At 47.1% G+C, this 20607-nt stretch overlaps 1 protein-coding gene across 5 annotated transcripts in view; it reads right to left on the reverse strand.

Moving 5' to 3' along the window:
- GAB2 (GRB2 associated binding protein 2) overlaps positions 1-18234 on the reverse strand; it is a 93513-nt gene extending 75279 nt beyond the window's left edge. For all 5 annotated transcript variants that reach the window (XR_009485319.1, XM_059838445.1, XM_059838444.1 and 2 more), the window contains exon 1: positions 18077-18234. Coding sequence is in view for 4 of the 5 variants with exons in the window: in XM_059838445.1 (XP_059694428.1) it covers positions 18077-18148 (72 nt within the window). In the remaining variant the exon portion in view is untranslated. The remainder of the gene's footprint in view (positions 1-18076) is intronic.
- Between the last annotated feature and the right edge of the window lie 2373 nt (positions 18235-20607).

Genomic DNA, 20607 nt, shown 5'->3' on the forward strand with positions numbered 1-20607 from the left:
CACGTGCAGACTGCCACCCTGACCTTGCCCCAGAGCATCTGCACTTTCAATCAGTCCTCCTTACAGCTGTTTCCTTTTATTTTCATGGTGTCTGCCATTAAATAAGCCTCATTAATGTGACAGGAAAATGAGGTTCACCTCAATTTTGTTTAACGCTGTGAACCAGCAAATCTTAGATTGCATAGGAAGAGGTCAGGTCTTTGGGAGCATCCTTGGGCCAATGCTGCCCAGAGCATGTCCCAAGGAATCATCAGGAGCAGGAAGAGTCTCCAATTCATTTGGGGAAGACATTAAGAAGCTCTTTTTACCTTAGAGCAAGAAATCAAGGCAAGGCTGGATGGGCTCTGAGCAAACCTGGTGCAGTGGAAGATGTCCTTGGCCACAGCAGGGAGCTGGAACTAGATGATGTTTAAGGTTCCCTCTGACCCAAACCATTCTGCGACTCTGTAATACCACAAAGCATTGCTCTGACATCAATACTCATGTGTTGATGATGTTCCAGCACTGGAGGTAAGTGCAGTGATTTCTACACAGAGTGAAAAGACAGACAACATGAAGGCTGGTCTCAGGGAAAGCTGATGCAGAAACCAGATGCACTGGACAGAACAATGCCACTGCTGCTTGGCTGGAAGCAACCAGAGTTGTGGGGTCTCTGGAGGCATCTCTGCTTTCCTGGGAAGGCCAGTGTTTAAAAAATTAAAAAGCAGGCACACAGTTCTGAGTTCCCCAGGACTTTCTGAGCTTTTTCTGGATGGTCTTCAACGTGCAAATATGACTTTCTGAATTTTTTTGGGTACCCCTACATAAATGATTTTTGTCTGCAAAGCTTTATGGTTACAGACCCAAATTCTGGTCATTGTGGCAAAGAACAAGATTTACAAAACGACTGCAACTTCACCTTGTGCTTGTAAAGGACTGCAAGACCACCACCTTCACTTCTTCAAAGGATTTTTCACAGACAACAGCAATTGAAGATCTGGACCTGAAGCTTTGCTGAGGTGCAGGCTGAACTGACCCAAAAGAAATCAGCCTCATCTCTACTCCCAGTATGTTTCAGCCATGCAACACTTGCTGGATTTACTCTCCTGACAGCTGAGATTTGGTTCAGTTTAGTAAATATAAGCTTGGTGGAGATGCACGATCTGTCCTCCATATCCTTGTGATCCCCAGGCCAAGAAAATGACTGGGAGTTACCTGCTCCTCGTGATGCAGCGCCAGCAAAGTCCCTAAGAGCCCATGCCACCACAAACCCTGTCCAGGAGCCCCATCCATTCCATGGATGCCCACAGGACTCTCCTGCCCATTTAGAATATACTTCTTGCATTGAGACCCCCCACGCAACACAACACAGACTGCAGCTTCTCACACCACCACGTGCTTCACTGGCTGCTACAGAATACCTCAAAGTGTTTGAAAACAGCAATTAAGCATGCCTGAAGTTCAGCAGTGGGATTTATGTCAGCCAGGAACTGAGAATTAGCCTCCAAAAGTTATCACTTGGTTTATTTCAAGGAGAACAAAGGAAATTCTAGAGGACACAATGGTTATGAAGAGAAGATGGGCAGAGCTGGACTACAATCCCAATATTGCCCTGGCACTGATACTCATCTGTTGATGATATTGTTCAGCACTGGATGGAAATGTGGGGAATTTTATGCAAAATGGAAAGATGGAGCAACTTAAAGGCTGGTTGAGCCATTTTCAGCTGAGAAGCAAACTCACACTTGCTTGCAACAGGCAATAAACTCAATCTGCTAAGAGAAGCAAAGACAGGCTGTGTAAACTGAAAATGCCACCAGCAAGCAAACTCTAGCCCTGAGGCCCTTCTTGCCGGTCTTAAGTTTAAAAACAATGACTGAATTTTAAAACCTCATTTGCTTCAGTGCTCTAGGACCTGGCTTTTTATTATGAAATGGTAGAAAAGGACAGAAAAATATAAAAACACAATCAGCCTTCCTTTTTGTTTATTAACAGCCCCCAAACCACTCAAAGTACTTGAAACTGGTGAGATAACTGTCCTGATTTCAGAGAGGACGGGTGTGGGTGGCACCTCCCGGCACGGGAGGGGACGTTTGCATTGGCAGCCGAGGCAGAAAGCCTCCACACAACCTAGGGAAAAGGGAAAAAAACGAAAGAAGAGAAATAAAGAAAAAAAACCCACCCAGCAAATAAACAAAAGCATTCCTAATAAACTGGAAATGTCATACTACATCAGGGATCACAAGATCGAGCCCAGAAAGGTCCAAGTGGCAAGAACACGCTGTTAAAAACAGATGGGAAAAACAAGCCGGGAAAGGTTGAGACTGTGTTTCTAAACTTCTGTTCCCAACACAGCTTTCAGAGCTGGTGCTGTTGTGGCTGGGGAGACAGCAGGGTGAATTACCAGCTGTCTGCATCATCCCAATAGTCCCTGTGGAAACCGTATAAACAGGAGGATGGGGGAAAGAGTTTTACACTAAAATTCCTATTCAACAACTTTGGAAATGTAGATTTTTCCAGCTTCCTAAGTGCAGGCTCACCACATGGGGAGGCAGTTAATAATACTGCTTTTTAAAATTTTAGCCTTGGTTTTGTGGAGTCCTGCTTGGAATGGGATTTGCTCCTCACAGCACAGCTGTGTCCAGGCAGAGGTTGAGGCTGGGTTTCTGGATTCTCTGCAACAGATGGGGATGGCCATGTCAGCCTTTCTGTGCTCATTCCTACTCATCTTAAGATGGATTTACAGAGGCAGCTCCACTTCATGCCATAAAACCAGGTGCTCAGCAACCAAAACACAAGTCATGTGCTGGGAAAAGTGTGTACCTGCTGACAACCCCCTAAAGGTTACACATTACATGAAAAGGAGAAAGGAAGACTAAAATGAAATGGACAGGAGAGGGTACCAAGACATGCAGCCTGCAGAGAGCTGTGCAGAGGAAACCTCTGTGCCTGCAACCTCCATGCTCATCGACTCAAAGGTGACTGGAGATGAAGCTCCTGGTGACAAACTCCTAAGATATATCTGATGGTACCAGCTATTCCCTGAGAGAATTCAGAGGCCCTTCAATGTAACAAAATAACAGAAGGTTATTGTTCTAGAGGACTTTTTTTAAACTCCTTCCCCCAGTCCTGAACACACGAAGACACAGCTGGAGCAAATACAGCTCTGCATGCACACGGACCTGTTTGGGGTTCAGTTTTCAGACACATTCAAGCCAAGATCTGGTATTCTGAGAAAGAGGGTCTAGCCTGTAAGAACTCAAATACTTTTGAGCTCCAGCACCTGGAAGATCTCAAAAGTATTTGTAAATATTGGGGTTTGGCTCAAGTGCCTTTTTATGCAGGAAGAGCGTGGGGGAGAACACTTTTTGAAGCACAAACCAAATGCTATTCTGAAATTTAACAAGTTTGACTGATTTCCTCTATTATTTTGCATTCCTTCATGCTCTAGGCTCCAGAAGATGCCTAAATATCCCAGTGCATAGGCTGCCAGCACAGCTTTTCCAGCCCAGCAGGAAGTAGGAGATATCTTCAGGGAGAGCCTATTTTTGGAGAGCTATCCAATTCCAAACTAAGCCTTCAAACTTTTTTGTTGTTATTATTTGGATTAAGACAGCAGAGTGGGAGAGCTGAGGCATTCCCACAGCAGATCACATTGCTCACACTCCTTGTTCTCAGTGGTGGAAGAGGGATTTTGTATAGATGCAGGACATGGTTGGAAGTCCAGGGCTAACATCCTGCAGGATTTTGTTGAAATCCTGAGCTGATATGGGGGCACCTGGGCACTTGGATGCAGTTGTGTTTAAATTTCAAAAACCGGTTCTTAATGCTGAACAACTTATCCTGTGTGAAGCCAAGATGGATGGAGAAGACTGTTTTCTCTTGTACCCAAAACACTCCAAGTGAAAAACATGTATATAACAAAGAATTGCATTACAATAGCTTTTCACATTACCCAACATGTCTGTGGAATCAGCAGCCAAGAGCAGGACACCCCAGAGCCCCCCTGCTTAACAACTAGATTACACTAAATTAATTGCAACATCCAGTGTTGGTTTTTTTTTCTTTTTACAACTCCTATTTTATACATTAAAAAACATTTAGTCGCCATCCCTCAGCCTATTCCTTAAGATTAATAAATCAAAACAGAAACACTGGGGAGTATGTAACAAAAAAAAAAAAAATTCTAAAACCCCCTTGGCTGAATTTAATTTCTATTAGAATCCTTAGTCATGATGGAAATGTTTTTATAACCACAAACCTCCACTAAATTATCTTAACAGCCTCTAGCTGTTGTGCTGATGGCCGAAACAGCACAGTAAATGACTGTCTCACCGTACAAAATTATACACATCACTGTTACACCATGTTCCAGCCCCAGCCTCTCAAAAGCGGTGCAGATTTATTCTTATTACCCAGCTGAGCTCACCCACCAGCACACACATGTGCCCTGCCACGTGTGTACTCCCAAAACAAGAGCAAATCCACCGATTTTGGCACAAACACCCTGCCCAGTGCACAACAACCACTCACCTTTTCCCCCTCCTTTCCCACGTCTGACTGACTTTCCGCTCATCAGGTTTTCCTGTCTGGCAGCTGGACTGAGTTCACTCCTAACCTTATCCAACGAACTTCAAGGCAAGGCACGTGCAAGTGAACTTGGATCAGGAAACCTGGTATTTCTCAGCACAAGACTGCAGGGACTGAGCATGCTGGGCTGCAGCTCAGGAATGGGAAGACAAAGATGAGACTGAAGGATGTTGGTGTCTGGCTCCCAGCTCTGTGCTAGACTCGTTGCAAACCCTGAGATATTCACTTAGTCCCTGTACACTCTGATTTCCTACTTATAAGGCAGGGTTAGTAAAGATCCAATATCCAGTAAGCAATCTAGGTGGAAAGGTTGGAATCTCACTGGGTGTCCAACCTCTTGTGCCAGCTCTTTGCTCTGTTGGAATGTGCAAAGCTAAAACAATTTGTGTTTACAACCCATCTCAGTGTTACAATGCCAAGACCCTGGAATATTCAGGGTAAGCGTGTGAATATTCTTGAGAGTTCAAAGTGCAAGGACCAAAGCTTGGGGGAAAGAAAATGAACCCAAGCCAGGCCTCACCACTGGGCTCTGGGGACAAAAAGGATAAAGGTGAGAAAATAGAAGAAGCAGCTATGATAATATCCAGGAATATATACTGCCCAGGAACTAATGTCTTAAGTTACAAGTTGAAGAGCACCAGAGCCACATTTCTGATTGTGCTTTGGTATTTTGTTTTCCATCAACCAGTATTTTGTTGGGGTTTTGTTTGGTTTGAGTGTTTATTTGTTTTTAAATACATATAACAAGTCATAAGTATCCCATGCTTTGAAGGAAGGAAATCCAAGGTTTTGACCAGGTCCTTCCACACTGGCAAAGCAGAGTTGAACCATACCAAAATTACAGGTGACTCAGCAGCAATGTGCACAGCAGAGGGGGAACACATAAACCCCAAACATGTCATTCTGGCTTCTCACCTTCCTCCACAACCTGAGCTACAGTTGGTTAGTGGGAGGCTCCAGGTACAAAGAAATGCAAAGAACAGGCTTTAAAAGCTCTTCTTAATTACAAATGGAAATCTTGAAGCTTGTCCTTCCCAAGTGGTATTCAACAACTCAAATCCGTCTGAATTTCCAAGCGTGTCAGAGCAGCAGGTCCACACTTCACCCCACATGCCCTAATCACAATATTTAACAGCACTGAGTTGGTCATGGCAGACTCTCCCAAGAAGCAGGATGGACAGAGAAAAATCACCAACAGAACATTGTCCCGAAACACCCTACTTAACTAAGTAGTCATAAAAAAGCCTCATGAACAACCTACACATTGCACAAGTCAGGATTTGCTTTATGTCCCTATTTCTGTCCCAGCCCAGAGCAATCCATGAGGCCCAAGACAAACTCATTGTCAACTCCCTGTGAAGATCTAACACACCAGAGCACAGGGCATTTTGTGAAGCACTGTCCATGACACCAACCTGTAACACACTCTGTCTTTCTGCTGCATGTGAGGCACCTTCAGTATTAAAACCCCCCAAACAAATAAACCTTGCAGGCAACCTTTTTCTCCACACATGACTCTGTCTTCAAATCTTGCTCCTCAACGCACCTCCCTGCGACAGCACATGATACATCAGCCCATCTGCATGCCAGCTGGCTGTACTGATTTGATGCTAAAAGGAGTGTACTGATTGATTCCCAGTTGAAGCCTCAGCCAACATGTTTTGCAAGCGTTTGAGACAACGGCCTGATCCCTTCAGGCCCTCCGTCCCTTGGGTTGACTTTGGAGGGAGTGTAAGGCAGTGGCTGAAATTGGCTTTGGGAGCAGCTCTATGGCTCTGGTGCTGGATCTAGCTAGTCTTGGACCAATGCACATCCTATTACAGGTGGGAACTCACTAAAAAGGAAAGAGGAAAGAGCCGTATCTCTTGTAAAGATCCATCCTCAACTCCTTGACTGCTTTAAACCTCAAAATAACAATTTTGTTCCTTTCCAGTGTTTTCTTTGTGCTATCGACTTCTAAAATTGCAGATATTCACAGCATGTACCTCATCTACTTTATAAGGTGCAAATTCAGAGTTGGTAGGAGGAGGCAGCTTCTCCCCCATTGCACATCAACAGCAGAGGCAGAACTTGCTGAAGGATGAAGAAACAAAAAGATCTCACAAGCTTTAACATCTGTGACCCCTCCCCTTGTGCATTTGATGCCAAGGCGTCAGACACATCTGGTCACCTCTCCCAAGCCCAAAGCTTGCCTCTCCAAGAGTGGGTTCCAAGATGGGATGGGACCTCACTCTCCTTGGTGATGTGCCAAATGCTTTGGGCCACTTCCTGAAGAGGGACCCTGGGATGCTCACATCAGAAGTCCCACAAGCCAAGCTGAAATGCTGCCCCCCCTCTGCACTGACAGCAGCCTTGAGGACTTTTATCAGGGCACTTTCTCCTTCACTCTCCTTGGAAGGTGGCTGTCCTTTGCTGCTTTGGAGGCCTGTTGTGTAAAGCTTTCCCAGGCTCCTAATCACTCTCATCACCCATCTCCAAAGACGCTGGTGTCAGGGGTCCACCCACACACACATTGCTGCAGGATAAAGTCCTGATTGCTGGCAGGAAAACTTCCTGCTCCATGTCCTGCCTCACTCCATGCACACAGAGGGCTCAGAGAAGGACCTGAACAGATAACGCTCAGTTAAAACCTCAAATGCCAATTTTGAACCCTTGAGCAGGGACCAGCCTACATCATTTCTCAGCATCTCCTTCTGGCCAGGACAGCTAAAAGGACCCCTGTCAGTACACCCCATACCTTCTGCATCTCTTCTTTTCTTTCCTTTCATTGATATTATTTATTTATTCCCCTCCCTCAAAGGCTTTAAGGAGCCACAATCACAGAGTGCCCACTGTCTGCATGGCTGCCCCTATGGATCACATAAGGCCATGCTGGAGGTAGCAGCAGGGCTCAGCTGCCAGCTCTGCGCCCCTCTCTCCTGCCACCCTGGCCCTGTGCCCTGACCCCCAAAACAATGAGCTCTTCTGTTCCCCACAGCCCGCTGGAAAGTCTGGCCTGACATTACGTGTAGTGGGCAGTGGGCGAGGCAGGCAGGGAAGGCGAGACAGGGGAGAATACAAGCCTCAAGTCATCAATTCTTCCTGGGTCAAAGCAAATGAGGTTTTCTCAGTAGCTTCCTATCTGGAGGGAGCTATTTAGGAACAACACAGTGACCCAGAATCAAAGGAGCTGTGTGTAGTTGATGGCATGGAAGTAGAGTGGCTGATTTGTGCTGTCAATCAGCCAGAAGGGGCATTTACAGAGGGGCATTTATGGAAGGGGCTTGGAGAAGAAAAGGCTCCAGGGAGACCTCATTGTGGCCTTCCAGTACTTAAAGGGAGCTTATAAAAAAGAAGGAGTTGTTACACAGGCAGATAGTGATAGAAAAGGGGGATGAGTTTTAAATTAAAAGAGAAGAGATTTAGCTTAGACATTAGGAAGAAATTCTTTACTGTGAGGGTGGTGAGGCACTGGAACAGGTTGCTCAGAGAAGCTGTGGATGCTCCATCCCTGAAGTCTTTAAGGCCAGGCTGGATGAGGCTCCAAGCAACCTGGTTTAGTGGAAGCTGTCCCTGCCCATGGCAGGGGGCTGGAACTAGATGATCTTTAAGGTTGCCTCCAACCCAAACCACTGCAATTCTATGATTCTATGGTTTATTGCGCTTCCTGCGCTGGATGGCTCTCAAACACAGCATCTGTGGGCAAGCAGTGTGAGAAGAAAGGAGATCTGGAGTTGCTGATGTGGCCTCTACAGGAGTGGTAAGGGAGACTTCTAAATGGAGAGGCAACTACCAAAACCCAGAGCTGAATTGCATAGCCAACCTTCCCTTTTCCATGGGGCACAGTTTCAAGCCAAGAGCATCCAGGGAGCAGTAAAACCACATATTTCCCCCTACAAATAAACAAAAAAGTGCCAAAAGATCCTTATATGACAATGTGGGTGAAGATCTGAAGAACAGATCGGTAGCAATGACTAATAACCCCATTAAGCATTGTTACTGAAATTATTATGAGATTAAAAAAAGGCAGACAAATGAAAGCACTGCCCAGTGCAACAGCAGCACACGGTGCCAAAGCTCCCATGTACATGCAACACGGCTCTTCAAAGCTGAAAGTTTAAAAGACACCCCAGTGTCACCAGTAAAGAGAAGTGAAGGCTTACTGGTCACTTTTGGAAATGAGACATAATCCCTGGTTGGATATTATGTTAAGTGGCCAAAAAGTGGATTTAGCAAGCCAACTTGCAACTTTTGGCAGCCACAAGAAAGTCCATTGGCTTATTCTGAAGGTCAGTGAGGAACCAGAATGGGTGAGACAGCAGCTGGGATCATCAGCAAAACTTAATCACTGAAAATCCATGAAATTCAGAAGACTGCAAATCTTTGACTCAAAAGTTATTTCCATCTCACCATATGGATGCGGGACCTGGAACTCCACCAAAGAAATGTCTAAATGCCTTCCAAAGCAAACGCCTTTGGAAAATACCAGGTTTAAACGGAATAAGATGCATAACAAGTTCTGAAATACTATTAGGACAGTATCTTCAATCCGGAAGGCATGATGGAAATAGTTTGGATGTGTCCAAAAGGCAAGGGGAAGCAAAAGAATAAATAGTAATTAAAAAAAAAACCAACCAGAAGATAGTTCAGTCAATAGATATTCATTTCTGTCAATAGATTATTATTTCTGTAATAGAGAGAACAAACATACACCATTTAAAAATTCAGAGGCCATGTGGAGTCTGGAGTAGGCAGAGACAGAAAAGCTTTTGAAATAACAGAAAAGAAGAAGCAATCTGAACACTTAATACAGAAAAGTCTAAGAGCTGATCTCAACTGGTCCTGCCTCAAAACCAGATTTAAACTATAAATAAAAATGTTTCATTTCTGACCCAAGAGAAAACTTCCTTCCCTGAACACACATCATTTTGGGGCGAGAATATTCACATTTGGATGGAGAAGTTAATTTCTAGGCATTAGTGTAATGCAGACAACCAGACTGATGCAAGATTTCCCAAATCAGAACCTTCTCCAGAAAAAGTGCACAAGAACTCAGCAAAAAAATAGGAACCAAATATGAAAACACAAATCCAGAGATGAAATCAGCTCCCCCCTTTGCCCCCAGGTTGCTGGATTTAGTCCAGATTCAATGGAGAAACAGGTACTGCTGGCTATCTTACACGGCAAGAAACATATGCTTCCAGCACTCAGATTTTCCTCCTATCCTTCAAAGGCACAGCTTGCAGGCTAAAGACAGCTAAGAACAAATTTTTTTTGACCAAAGCTGCTTTTAAAACATTTTTAAAGATTTTCTACTTAAACGCAGCAGGTATTTAAATTGCTGTATGACTAGATATGATTGATGACATATGTACGATGGCACTGTGCAGGCTTGCACGCTGACCTTGAGGAAATCCTCTTTGTGTGTTGCAAGGTCGTGGCAGGCATGCCTTGGTGCAACTCTGTATGCCTGGCAGTATGCAAATGGTCTGCATCTCTTCTTAAGGTCTCAAGTCTGTTTTTGTGAATCCACATGATGACTATTTGTTTTTTTCTGTCACTAACCACAAAAAAGAAAGAAAAGTGATCACAGATTTACAGAAGATCCTGAGCTGAAAGGGACCCACATCACTGAAGTCCAGCTCCCGGCCCTGCACAGGACACCTCAAGAGTCACACCATGTGCCCGAGAGCATTGCCCAAAGGCTTCTTCAACTCTGCCAAGCTTGGTGCTGCAACCACTTCCCTGGGGAGCCTGTTCCAGTGTCCAGCCATCCTCTGGGTGAAGAACCCTTTCCTAATACCCAGCCTAAACTTTCCCTGACACACCTTCATGATGTTCACTCAGTCCTGTCACTGGTCACCACGGAGATCAGTGCCTGCCCCTCTGCTTCCACAGCAGCTGCAGACCACACTGAGGTCTCCCCTCCTCAGTTTCCTGTTCTCCAGGCTGAATAGCCCAAGTGCCCTCAGCTGCTCCTCATAAGGCTTCCCCTTCAGAGCCTTCAGCATTTTCGTGGCCCTCCTCTGGACACTCTCCAACAGCTTTGTATCCTTCACACACTGTGGCACCCAAAGCTGCCCCCAGCCCTCAAGGTGAGGCCGCCCCAGTGCAGAGCAGAGCAGGACAATCCCCTCTCTTGCCCAGAGTCAGCTGCCAGGGCACTGCTGACTCACATTCAACTTGCTGTCCATCAGGACAGGACCCCCAGGTCCCTTTCCATGGCACTGCTCTCCAGAACCTCATCCCCAGGCTGTCCATACACCCAGGGTTGCCCCATGACAGGTGCAGAATCTGGTACTTTCCCTTGCTGAACTTCATATGGTTGATGACCATCCAGTCCTCTAACCTGCCCAGATCCCTCTGTAGGGCCTCTCTGCCTTGGAGGGGGGCAACAGCTCCTCCCAACTTATTATCATCAACAAACTTACTTAGTATCCCTTTGAGTCCTGCACCCACGTAATTGTTTTAGATGTTGAAGAGCACTGGCCCTAAGACTGAGTCCTGCAGAAGCCCACTAAAGATCAGGCACCAGCCATGCTCTACGCTGGCTCCATCTACAGAGCCTCCCACAGTCACTGCCAATTTGCTGTGGTTTAACCCATGATAACCACATGATAACCACAAAGCTGGTTTCACTTGGCAGCAAGGTGGAGAAGCTACACGGAATGGCAGCAAAATGTCCCTCAGCTCTACTGCTGCTCTACAGGCACCCTGAGGTAAATAAAAACCTCTCTCATTTCTTCCACCTCCTGAGATACGTTTTGTCACTACTGTAAGGTGCTGAAAGATCCACCTAAGCATTATGATAGGAAAGTGAGAGTATAAAGACTTTAAATGATTACTGAAAGGAAGGGCCATTTATATTAAAAGCAGTAATTTCCAAACCTTTAGGGTCAACTCATCTCAGAGAGACCCTTGGTGACTGTGGCAGCCTCATCATCCAAATCCCTGATAGATGCATTATGTACTTCCCTGGACTAGCTGCAATCCGTATCCACATCCTCACAGCTTCACACATCCTCAGCAGCTTGTGAACAGCTCAGAAGCCCCTGGCCCAGGTAGAAACCATAAAGCCCAGGTGAGTTTCCAGCTGTGGGAATGACCCTGAACACAAGTGCAGCCAAATCACTGACTTGCTCCGTGCCTTGGTTTCCCCATCAGACCAGACCTTTCATGGCAGATGTGGTCTCCCCAAACACAGCCCCAGTCGCCTCAGCTGCTACTGTAATACAGATAAAAAACTTTTGTTCTTCCTTTGAGTCACTAGTATAAATTATGTGCTTCGGTCTGGTAAACACTTTTGCATCATGTCTTCCATCTGATAGTTGCTAAAAGAAAAAGGGGAAAAAAAATTGGTTCAGTGTCACTTCTGCTCTCTTTCAAAGAGAAACAAAGCCGGCTTCCTCGCACATTTTCCTTAAGTACTGTTTGTCTTTCTTAAGTTCAACCTGTGCTTTGGCACCATTAATCTTTTACATCCACTGTGGACTGCCAAGACAATTAGCCAACACTGAAGTCATGACAGATAGCTGAGGATTCACTCAAGCTGTCTCAGCAAAGCCAAAGCAGCAGAAAAATACACCAGGTTCACCCCCACACAACAGATGGACTCCTTACCTCCGTGGGCATGTCCACCTCAATTGATGCAATGCCTCGAAATATACACGGGTTAGTCCTGGCCAGACCAGTCTGGGTTTCAGCAGCTGAAGAGCTGCCCCAACATGTGTGCTGGCAGCAAACAAAACAAAGACTGTCCACCTTCACAGCGAGCTGGGCTACAACAGCTCTACTGCTTCTGAGACTTGTGGCTCCACGTTGCACCTTACAGAGGCGTAAGAAATATTGGGTTAGAGGCACCTCAGGAGGTTTCTAGTCCAGCCTTGCTGACTTGACATTTGAGGTGTCACTAGATCAGGTCTGCTGGAATTTTCTCTAGCCAAGTCTCGAAAACCTCCAAAGACTGAGACCCTGCAGCCTCTGTGGGAAGCTGTTCCTTTACTCCATGACCCTCTTATTGGAGGGGCTTTCCTAAGAACCAAACTGAACCTACAAATCTGGGTGTTGGCTGTTGCTCCTTATTTTGTCACCTTCTACAATCAAGAGTTTGACTTCATCAAATGGTTCCCACAATCATTCTTCAAGTATCTGCCTGTTACTAGATCACAATTTTCATGACGACAATAGATCACCACCTGGCTGTTTCCAGAAAATGCTACAGTGGGCAAAGGAATGCAGTCCCACAGTCAAAAAAATGACCCCAAAAGGAGGGGGTAAGACCTCTTCCCCTCTTGTAGGGAAGAGATCATGTGTTTTGACTCATCAGCAATGATGCAGCAGAGAAACAAGTTAGAGAGTGGGACCTTTGTGCAGCATTGCACAAGAGAGCTGGTGTAGCAGGAGCGCTGGCAGGCACTGCCTTTGCAAGCAAAATGCACCCCCTGACCTGCAAAACCTTCTCTGGTGGAGCAAGTGTTCATCCCTCCCATGAATCATTGGGCAGATTACAATTGCTAAAATATATGATGGTCTTTTGGAATCAAGCTGGGAGATTACATGGGAGGAGCAGGGTGCAGCAAGGCAGTTTGACAGATGGAGTAAGTGCAAACTCATGGAGTTTCAGTGCAATCAAAACTTTCTACAAAGAACTTGTCAGAGGACTTCCCTGAGTCCCATCAGGAGATCCAGGTGACATAATCAGTGCCCTTAAGCCTCTTAGCTACCCCTCCCTGCATACAGGCTCAAAATCCATAAATTCACCCAAACCAGCGCTGGAAGGAACTTCTGGAGAATTTGTCAAATTTATTCCACTGCCTCTAAACAGATTCAGCTCTCTGAAGTGGAGTTTGGCCAACCTGCACTTCAGAACTGCCACGATGGAGACTCCAAGCCCATCCCAAACCATCTGTTCCACTGCTCCACTCCTCTGGCAATCAGAGGTTAGGAAGTTTTTCCTACACTTGTTTCCCTTGCTGCAGCTCAAGCTCAGCACTTCTTGGCCTCCAGTCACCAGCCATGTAGAACAGTTTACTCCCTTCTCCTTCGCAGCCACCTTTGGCATACGCCAGGACTGTTATTTCTCCTCTCAGCCCTCTCATCCCCAAACAAACCCATTTCCTTCAGTCTTTCTGCTTTCTATATTTTTGCTCATTTTTTGGTGCTTTTCTCTGGCATGTCTGCAACTGTTTCCTATTTTTGTTAATGGGTAGAGCATCCCATATGAGGCATGGCACAGCTGAGTATGGGAGTGACCGATTAAAACTCCTTAGAAGAGAGAAAAAAAGGAGGTAATTCTGCACAATCTTTTGTACTTTGCTGCAGAATAAAGAGATGTTCTTTCTTCTCCCTCCTATAAAATTTCATCCCAATCAGCACTGTGCCAAACTCCACCTGGCATCTCCACTACTTGACAGCCTATGATAACCCTGCACTAATGGTCCTACTTCAGTCCACATCCCACATTCTCATTTAAGGAGGACATCCTTACGATGCATTTTCAGGTGGGATATGAAGGATCTACTTCAGGAACCAAAATAAGCCCTTCATCAAGGAGGTGCCCCTAGGAACAGGGCTGCAATCAGTAAATCAGCCCTTTAACCTCTTCTTGCTTGTCCCATCAGAGAGGAGCAGCTCTTCCAATGGCCTTGATTAAACTGCTTTTACATGATGTAAGAACAAAACTGATGCACAAAGACAAATCCAGAAAAATCAGCTGGGAGGAAAAAAACCAAAACCCAAAGCTAGGGGGAAAAAACCAAAACCCAAAAACTAGAGGACTGTACAACCGGCACACGATGAGAAGCTTTTGTTTTAGTCAGAAGTGCAGACATACATCTCAGCCAGACAGAAAATACTCTGACTTCATGGTACATAAATGAGCAGGCAGAGCACACTGATCTAACGATAGGGAGCTGAGCTGCTCTACGACAGCACTTGTTTTTCACAGTGCTTCCCTGCCAGACAGTCCAGCCCTGAGCCCATCGTGCCGGGCAGCGGACAGACACAAAACACTGCTCCAAACCCACGTCTAACACAGGAGACAACAGACAGGCACGTCCAGCAGGAGAGGACCAGGAGACAGTGAGTCAGTACAGGACCAGCACAACATGCGCTGGTCTCGGCTCACTGGTCACACAACTAAAGCCCGGGGTTTTGTTTAGGGATTGGGTTTTTTTAAAATTTTTTTTTCACATGTGTTTTAAGGAGGAGCCAGGAGGAGAATTAAAAGACAGTTCTGTGCTTTGTGGCTGCGTACAAGGAGACTCTTTCATGCATGAAAGTCAGAGAGGCAAAAGGTAGGAGCAGGCTTTTTAATAGGGTCTGTAGCAACAGGACATGGGACAATGGCTGTAAACTGAAAGAGGGTAGATTCAGACCAGATATGAGGAAGAAAATTTTTTAAAATGGGGGTGGTGAGCCACTGGCACAGGTTGCCCAGAGAGGTGGTAGATGCTCCATCTCTGGAAACATACAAGGCCAGGCTGGACAGGGCTCTGAGGAACCTGGTCTAGTTGAAGATGTGCCTGCTCATTGCCAGGGGAGTGGGATAGATGAGTTTTAAACCTCTCTTCCAACCCAAACCATTCTACGAATGTACAAGAAGTGTTTGTCTGAAAAAAAGCAATTAAGCAAGAGGATGAGGGAGCTTGATGTCCTAAGCAGAGCAGAGGTGAAAAGAGATATTTTGGTACTTCAATTATTCTTGACCTTCAGTTGTTTGCTTAGCTTTTATTATCAATATTACAGTAGCATTTACAGCCAAACTGCCCTGAGTCTACATGAACCCCTGTCTGCAGTTATGAGGCTGAAAAAAGACACACTTTGTCTCAGCCTTTAAGCAGTCATCGTTTGATCATTTGAATGTCCCTCAACAGAAGAGAAACTCACAACGCTGATATTTCCCAGAGCGTTGTACAAATAGGTCCCACAATCTCACATAAACACAATCCTCTGAAGTGAAACAGAGCAGGCACTGCTGTAAATGCAGATTAATGCTGCACTGATCAGGTGTGGAGAAGAGCCCCCTTTCCCAACCACCCTGGGTGGAAGTCAGAGAGAAAATTTAGTATTTTCCTTTCTTGCCATAGATCTCCTTCAAAAATAAAAGCAAAACAAAACCAGGCTTATAAAAGCACAGCACTTCAAGGACAGCGTTAGCAACACACCCATGTGCAGACATTTGAAATGCACTTGTCAAAGAAAAAATAAATCTATCCGCTCCCCTGTGTCAATACAGCCAGAGCAGGAACTTCAAACCCCATTAGCAGCATCCTGCAGCCTGAGATTTCTCCTCTGAGATCTCAAAGCAGAACATAAACCGAAGACATAAGGAAAGTGGCAAAGCCAGCGATTCAGCACCTTCCCTTTGAGGCCATACAAAAGCCGGCATAAACCGCCTTTTGTGCATGAAAACCAAAGTCCAGCCATGTGGGTTTATTGTGGACAAAGGCAGGTTTTACGGGAGGAAAGCCATCACCCTCAGGCTCTGGACGAGCAAGCTGCTCTGAGCTACACTGGGGAGAGCCTGATCCTCACACCAACACCCTAAATGCACACCACAGCTACATAAATACAGTATCAATAATGGTGCATGAAAAAGCAAAGGGACGAGGCACCACCAAGTGAGACACGGTCCAAGCTAAAGGCCTTCAATGCTTTGAAATCCAGCCACCGGTGCAGGAAGCTGGTGCAACTGGTGCGACTGGAAGGGAAGTCCCACTGACCACAGCGCCGGGACCGCTTCAGCGCAGAGATCCCCTCGAGTGACATCTGCCAAGCATCGCTTCCTGCCCCGCGGAGGCTGCGTGGGATGGCCGGGCACATCTCAGCATGGCTGCATTTCCTCTTGGGGCAATGAGGATGTTTTGAAAACATAGGTGGCTTGCAAAGCACTTTGGGATGTATGTGGATGAAAAGCACTCTTATGCACATCGATAATTAGCACTAACCGCCGGCATGTCACACCCTCCATGCAGAGCATTTAGCAGATTTATTCAGCTCTTGCTGGAATGCCAGAGCACAAGCTGGATATTCAGACAGTGATGTGAGCGCCCTTTCATGGGGCAGATGCTGGGGAGCTAATGATGTTTGATGAGTTAAGGCCATTGGTGACTCAGGAGCAGCAATTAGTTGATTTCTGCGGGAGGAAGGTGCTTTGCTCCATTAAGCTAAAAGCATCCTCCACAGTTCAGCATGCACAAAGTCATTCTGTCCACCTCCCACGAAGCCTACCTACGTTCATTAGGGGGTTGATACTTCCCACATAAACACTCAGGTTTACATTTCTGGATGCCCTAGTAGTTCCATCCCTCAGCCCTGTGCCAACCTGATATTTCCTGGAAGAGCATGAGGCACACAAGGAAAGAATTGCCAAGAGCAACTGGACACATGGTCTAATGCAAAGGGACGTGGTACCACTGATGTCTAAGGGGCTGAACCCATTTTGGGCAAGGCTAATAACACTGTCACAAATCAGTCACAACCCCAGTCCTGCTCTAGCCTGCAGTACGGGACTACGGACATCCATCTCCCTCTCAAGGGTAGACAGTGATGCTTCCATCAATCAATAACAGGCACTGGGGAGACACCAGCTGCACTTGTTCTGCCTGCTATTCCCCAAATGCACGCAGGCAAAAGCAACAGGACCAAAGGATGATCTGGCTGGTGTCCCCCCAGGAAGGGAAAGCATCCAGCTCCCTCCCAGAGGCTGCATTCCAGTCATGTGAAGGCTGGCTGAGGCTGGTCTTTGGTGTCAGGGAGTGGGACCCTGGACATCCTGGGGAGTGATGTGCCGAGTCATAGGACGGCAGCGCTTTTCTGAGCGCTAATGCTCGTGGCACATGGCAGGAGTGTCAGGCGGAGGACGCAATGAACAGTTATTTCTTTCAATGAGTGGGGAATGTGACAGAGCTGGCATTTGGACCCTCTTTTTACAACTTCTTTGAAGTGTTTGATCTCAGCCGCTAACGACGCAAAGGCTATCGAAGCGCTACTGGTGCTATCTTCAAAGGGTTCGAACGTTCAATGATTAATAGGAACCCTGCACGGGATGGGGGAGAGCGACTATTATGGGAATGCTGGGGGAGATCCAAGATGCGTTAGTACCTTTACTCTCTGAGACCAAGGTACTCCCAGCCTCCCCTAAAACACACGACTTCAAAGGCGGGGGTGTGACCGTCGCATGTCCCGGGTGAGCCCGGCCACCGCGGGGCGCAGCCAGAACGGCCCCAGCGCAGTGTCCGCTCCAGCCGTGGCCGTCACGGCCCATCCCACCACCCCGGGGCAGGGAGCAAGCCGGGGGGCTCGGAGATGCTCCCACCCGCCTTCCCCGAGAGGCGAGGAGCCAGAAGCTTTCGTTCCCCACCCGGGCAAGGGGCACCCCCGCCCAGCCGAGCCCCAGCGGCGCCGGGAGAGGCGGCGGCAGGTGCACCCGGGCTGGCGGCGGAGGAGCGCGGATGGAGGCGGCGGGGATGGATCCCGGCTTTCCCGGGGCCGGGGTAAGGATGAAATGGGGTGGGCTGAGACTTACGTATCTCCGTAACTTCTTCTCCGGCGGTGACTTTCGGAGCCAGCCCGAGCACACCACCTCCCCGCCGCTCATCGCGGCAGCCGGGCGCCGCCGGGCGCTGCCTCCCGGCGCTCAGCGCCGGCCGCGCCGGCCCATGGAGGGCGGGCGGGGGTGGGTGGGTGAGCGGACGGATGGATGGATGGATGGATGGGTGGGTGGAGGGAGGGAGGGACGGAGGGAAAAAGGGAGGGAGAGATGGAAGGATGGATGGGGGGGCGGCGAGCGCCTCCCCCCGCCGCCGCGGCCGCTCGGCTGCGAGCGGGGAAGCAGGAAACTGGCTCCTTCCCGGCTCACCACGCCTCCGCCCGCCCGGCGCCCCGCCAGCCGTGTTAAAGACACAAACCCCGCGGGGAGAGGGGCTGCCCGGCCCCACGCCGCCCCCGAGGGGCTGCCGCTCGTCCCGGTCCCCCCCACACTCATAGAGTGCCTACAGAGAAACTTTATCATAATGCAGCAGGTGATCTCTAACAGCGCAACGTTTCCTTAATTAAAAAGTACAGCTCCTCCCAAACCTCTCCCCCGTAAGGTTTCATTACCCCAGGACCCTTCCTCTCTCTTGATGGAAAAGCTCCTTCTCACCTCGTAAAGGCGAGGCTGGCTTTAGCCTCTCCGTGCTCAGGGGCTTGTGCCTGAGATGAAGATGCCATAGGAAAACAAAGAGGTTGAGCAAGAAACAGCCAAACACCAGTGATGTCAAAAACCCTCCTGAAGAAAAAAAAAATAGCAATAAAAAACCACGAGGGGAATCAATAAAAGCTTCGTATTTTCTTATTGATTTTTAAGTAATGGAGCAGTGGCCACTGAAAGGGGATTTGACTGCCATTGGAGTCTCATGCAGACAAGCCAAGTTTTGTATTACAGTGTATTATACCCTGGCTGAGATTCACTATCAACTTTTAGATCTAGAAACACTGTGCATTTCAAAGCCTGATCCTCTCCTTCCCAGCTCAGGCAGTAATAAAACGTCTCTCCACAGCCCTTCGAGTTGGGTTATGCTCTAACCTTGCTTTCACTTCACCCTTTAAAGCAAAACTTGGGCATGGCACCTATAAAAACTGAATCCTCTTAGCCCACGCTCATGTGGAAAACACAACAATTTGCTAGGGATGAATTTCTAAGACCTGTTTCTATACAGCAGCTCTGCCCCAAACCTGCTTGGGCACATTCAGTCATCCCTGCCTCAGCTTCCCTGCCTGTCCAACTTCTGTGGGCAGGGATGGTCCCTCCTTATGTGTTTGTGCTGTAGCTCTTGCAATAACAACTCCGTGCTGGCTGGATGTGCTACTGTATGTCACACAACAACAACCTTTATATAACATCACTCGAGCAGGGATCTTGCATCACTTCAGAGCAGTAATTGCAGTGCAGTGCCTCTGGGAGTTAGGAGCAACACCTCTTTTCAAGATGGGGACAGCACGGTTAAGCCATATGTTGTTTATCATCTTTGTGAATGCATAAAGTAGGGGAATAACCCCTTACAGAACAAGTCAGTCATTTGTCAGGAATGTATTTTCTCAACAGCTTTGTTTTTCTGCCAGTGAAATGCAAAGGCTACATAGGAAGATTTTTCTACCTTCTCACTACCCAAAGGAAGGGCTTGATCCTATTCCAATGCTGGGCAATCTCTGCAGAGAGAGGCTATGCTCAGATCAGCTTGCCCATCTCTGCCAACGCAGTGTGTGTGATGGGGCTGAGAGCAGGGGAGGATGGAGAGACCAGTTCTGTGCTGGCCTCAGTCAGCATCACCTTATTCAGTGCACTGGAGCCATATCAATTTACACTGTATGAGAGCGAGAGTCTCACCTGCAAACTCTCCTGGGTTAGAGGCACTTTGTTCATTTGAGGAGAAAACTGTGTCCTGGTGACCTGCACTTGAGAGATCTTCCCAAAACACACAGAAATTTCAGGGAGGCCAGTGAGCTATTGGGTATTTAGAAAGACTCAATTAAGAACAGATGATTGTGATTAATACAAAGGTATCATGCAAAACTATCCCATGGTGTATGTTAATGATTCACAGGTTAGGAATTCACTCATACTGACACCAATGCAAAGTGGTATCAGTTTGAATACCAGTTGCAGAGAACCCCGTCTGCATTTTTATGTTAACAACTTCTACCACACAGAGTTGGAACACTTAATTTGGGTGATGGATGTTTAAAGAAATGCTCCATAATTATCATTGTGTGAATTGGAATGAATTATTCTACATGTTCTATGACAGCCCTTGCTTTATTGCCCAGCTCCCTTGCTGTCCTATTCCTTCTCTCCACTCATCTCCTATTCTGGATCACATTTACTGACTTGGTTATATCACAAGATATATCCAAACAGTGTTCAAAACATGAAGTACTCCCGTGAATTCTTTTTTCCATGCTTTTGGTGATACTTGACAGGTATCTCAGTTTGCTGGGACTTTTGGATGGGAAATGGGTTGCATTTTCTGTACATTTGAATATGCTGCTGTTCTCACGTGTGACACAGAATCACAG

The sequence above is a fragment of the Haemorhous mexicanus genome, chromosome 2 (assembly GCF_027477595.1).
Source record: "Haemorhous mexicanus isolate bHaeMex1 chromosome 2, bHaeMex1.pri, whole genome shotgun sequence".
NCBI classification, from domain to species: domain Eukaryota; kingdom Metazoa; phylum Chordata; class Aves; order Passeriformes; family Fringillidae; genus Haemorhous; species Haemorhous mexicanus.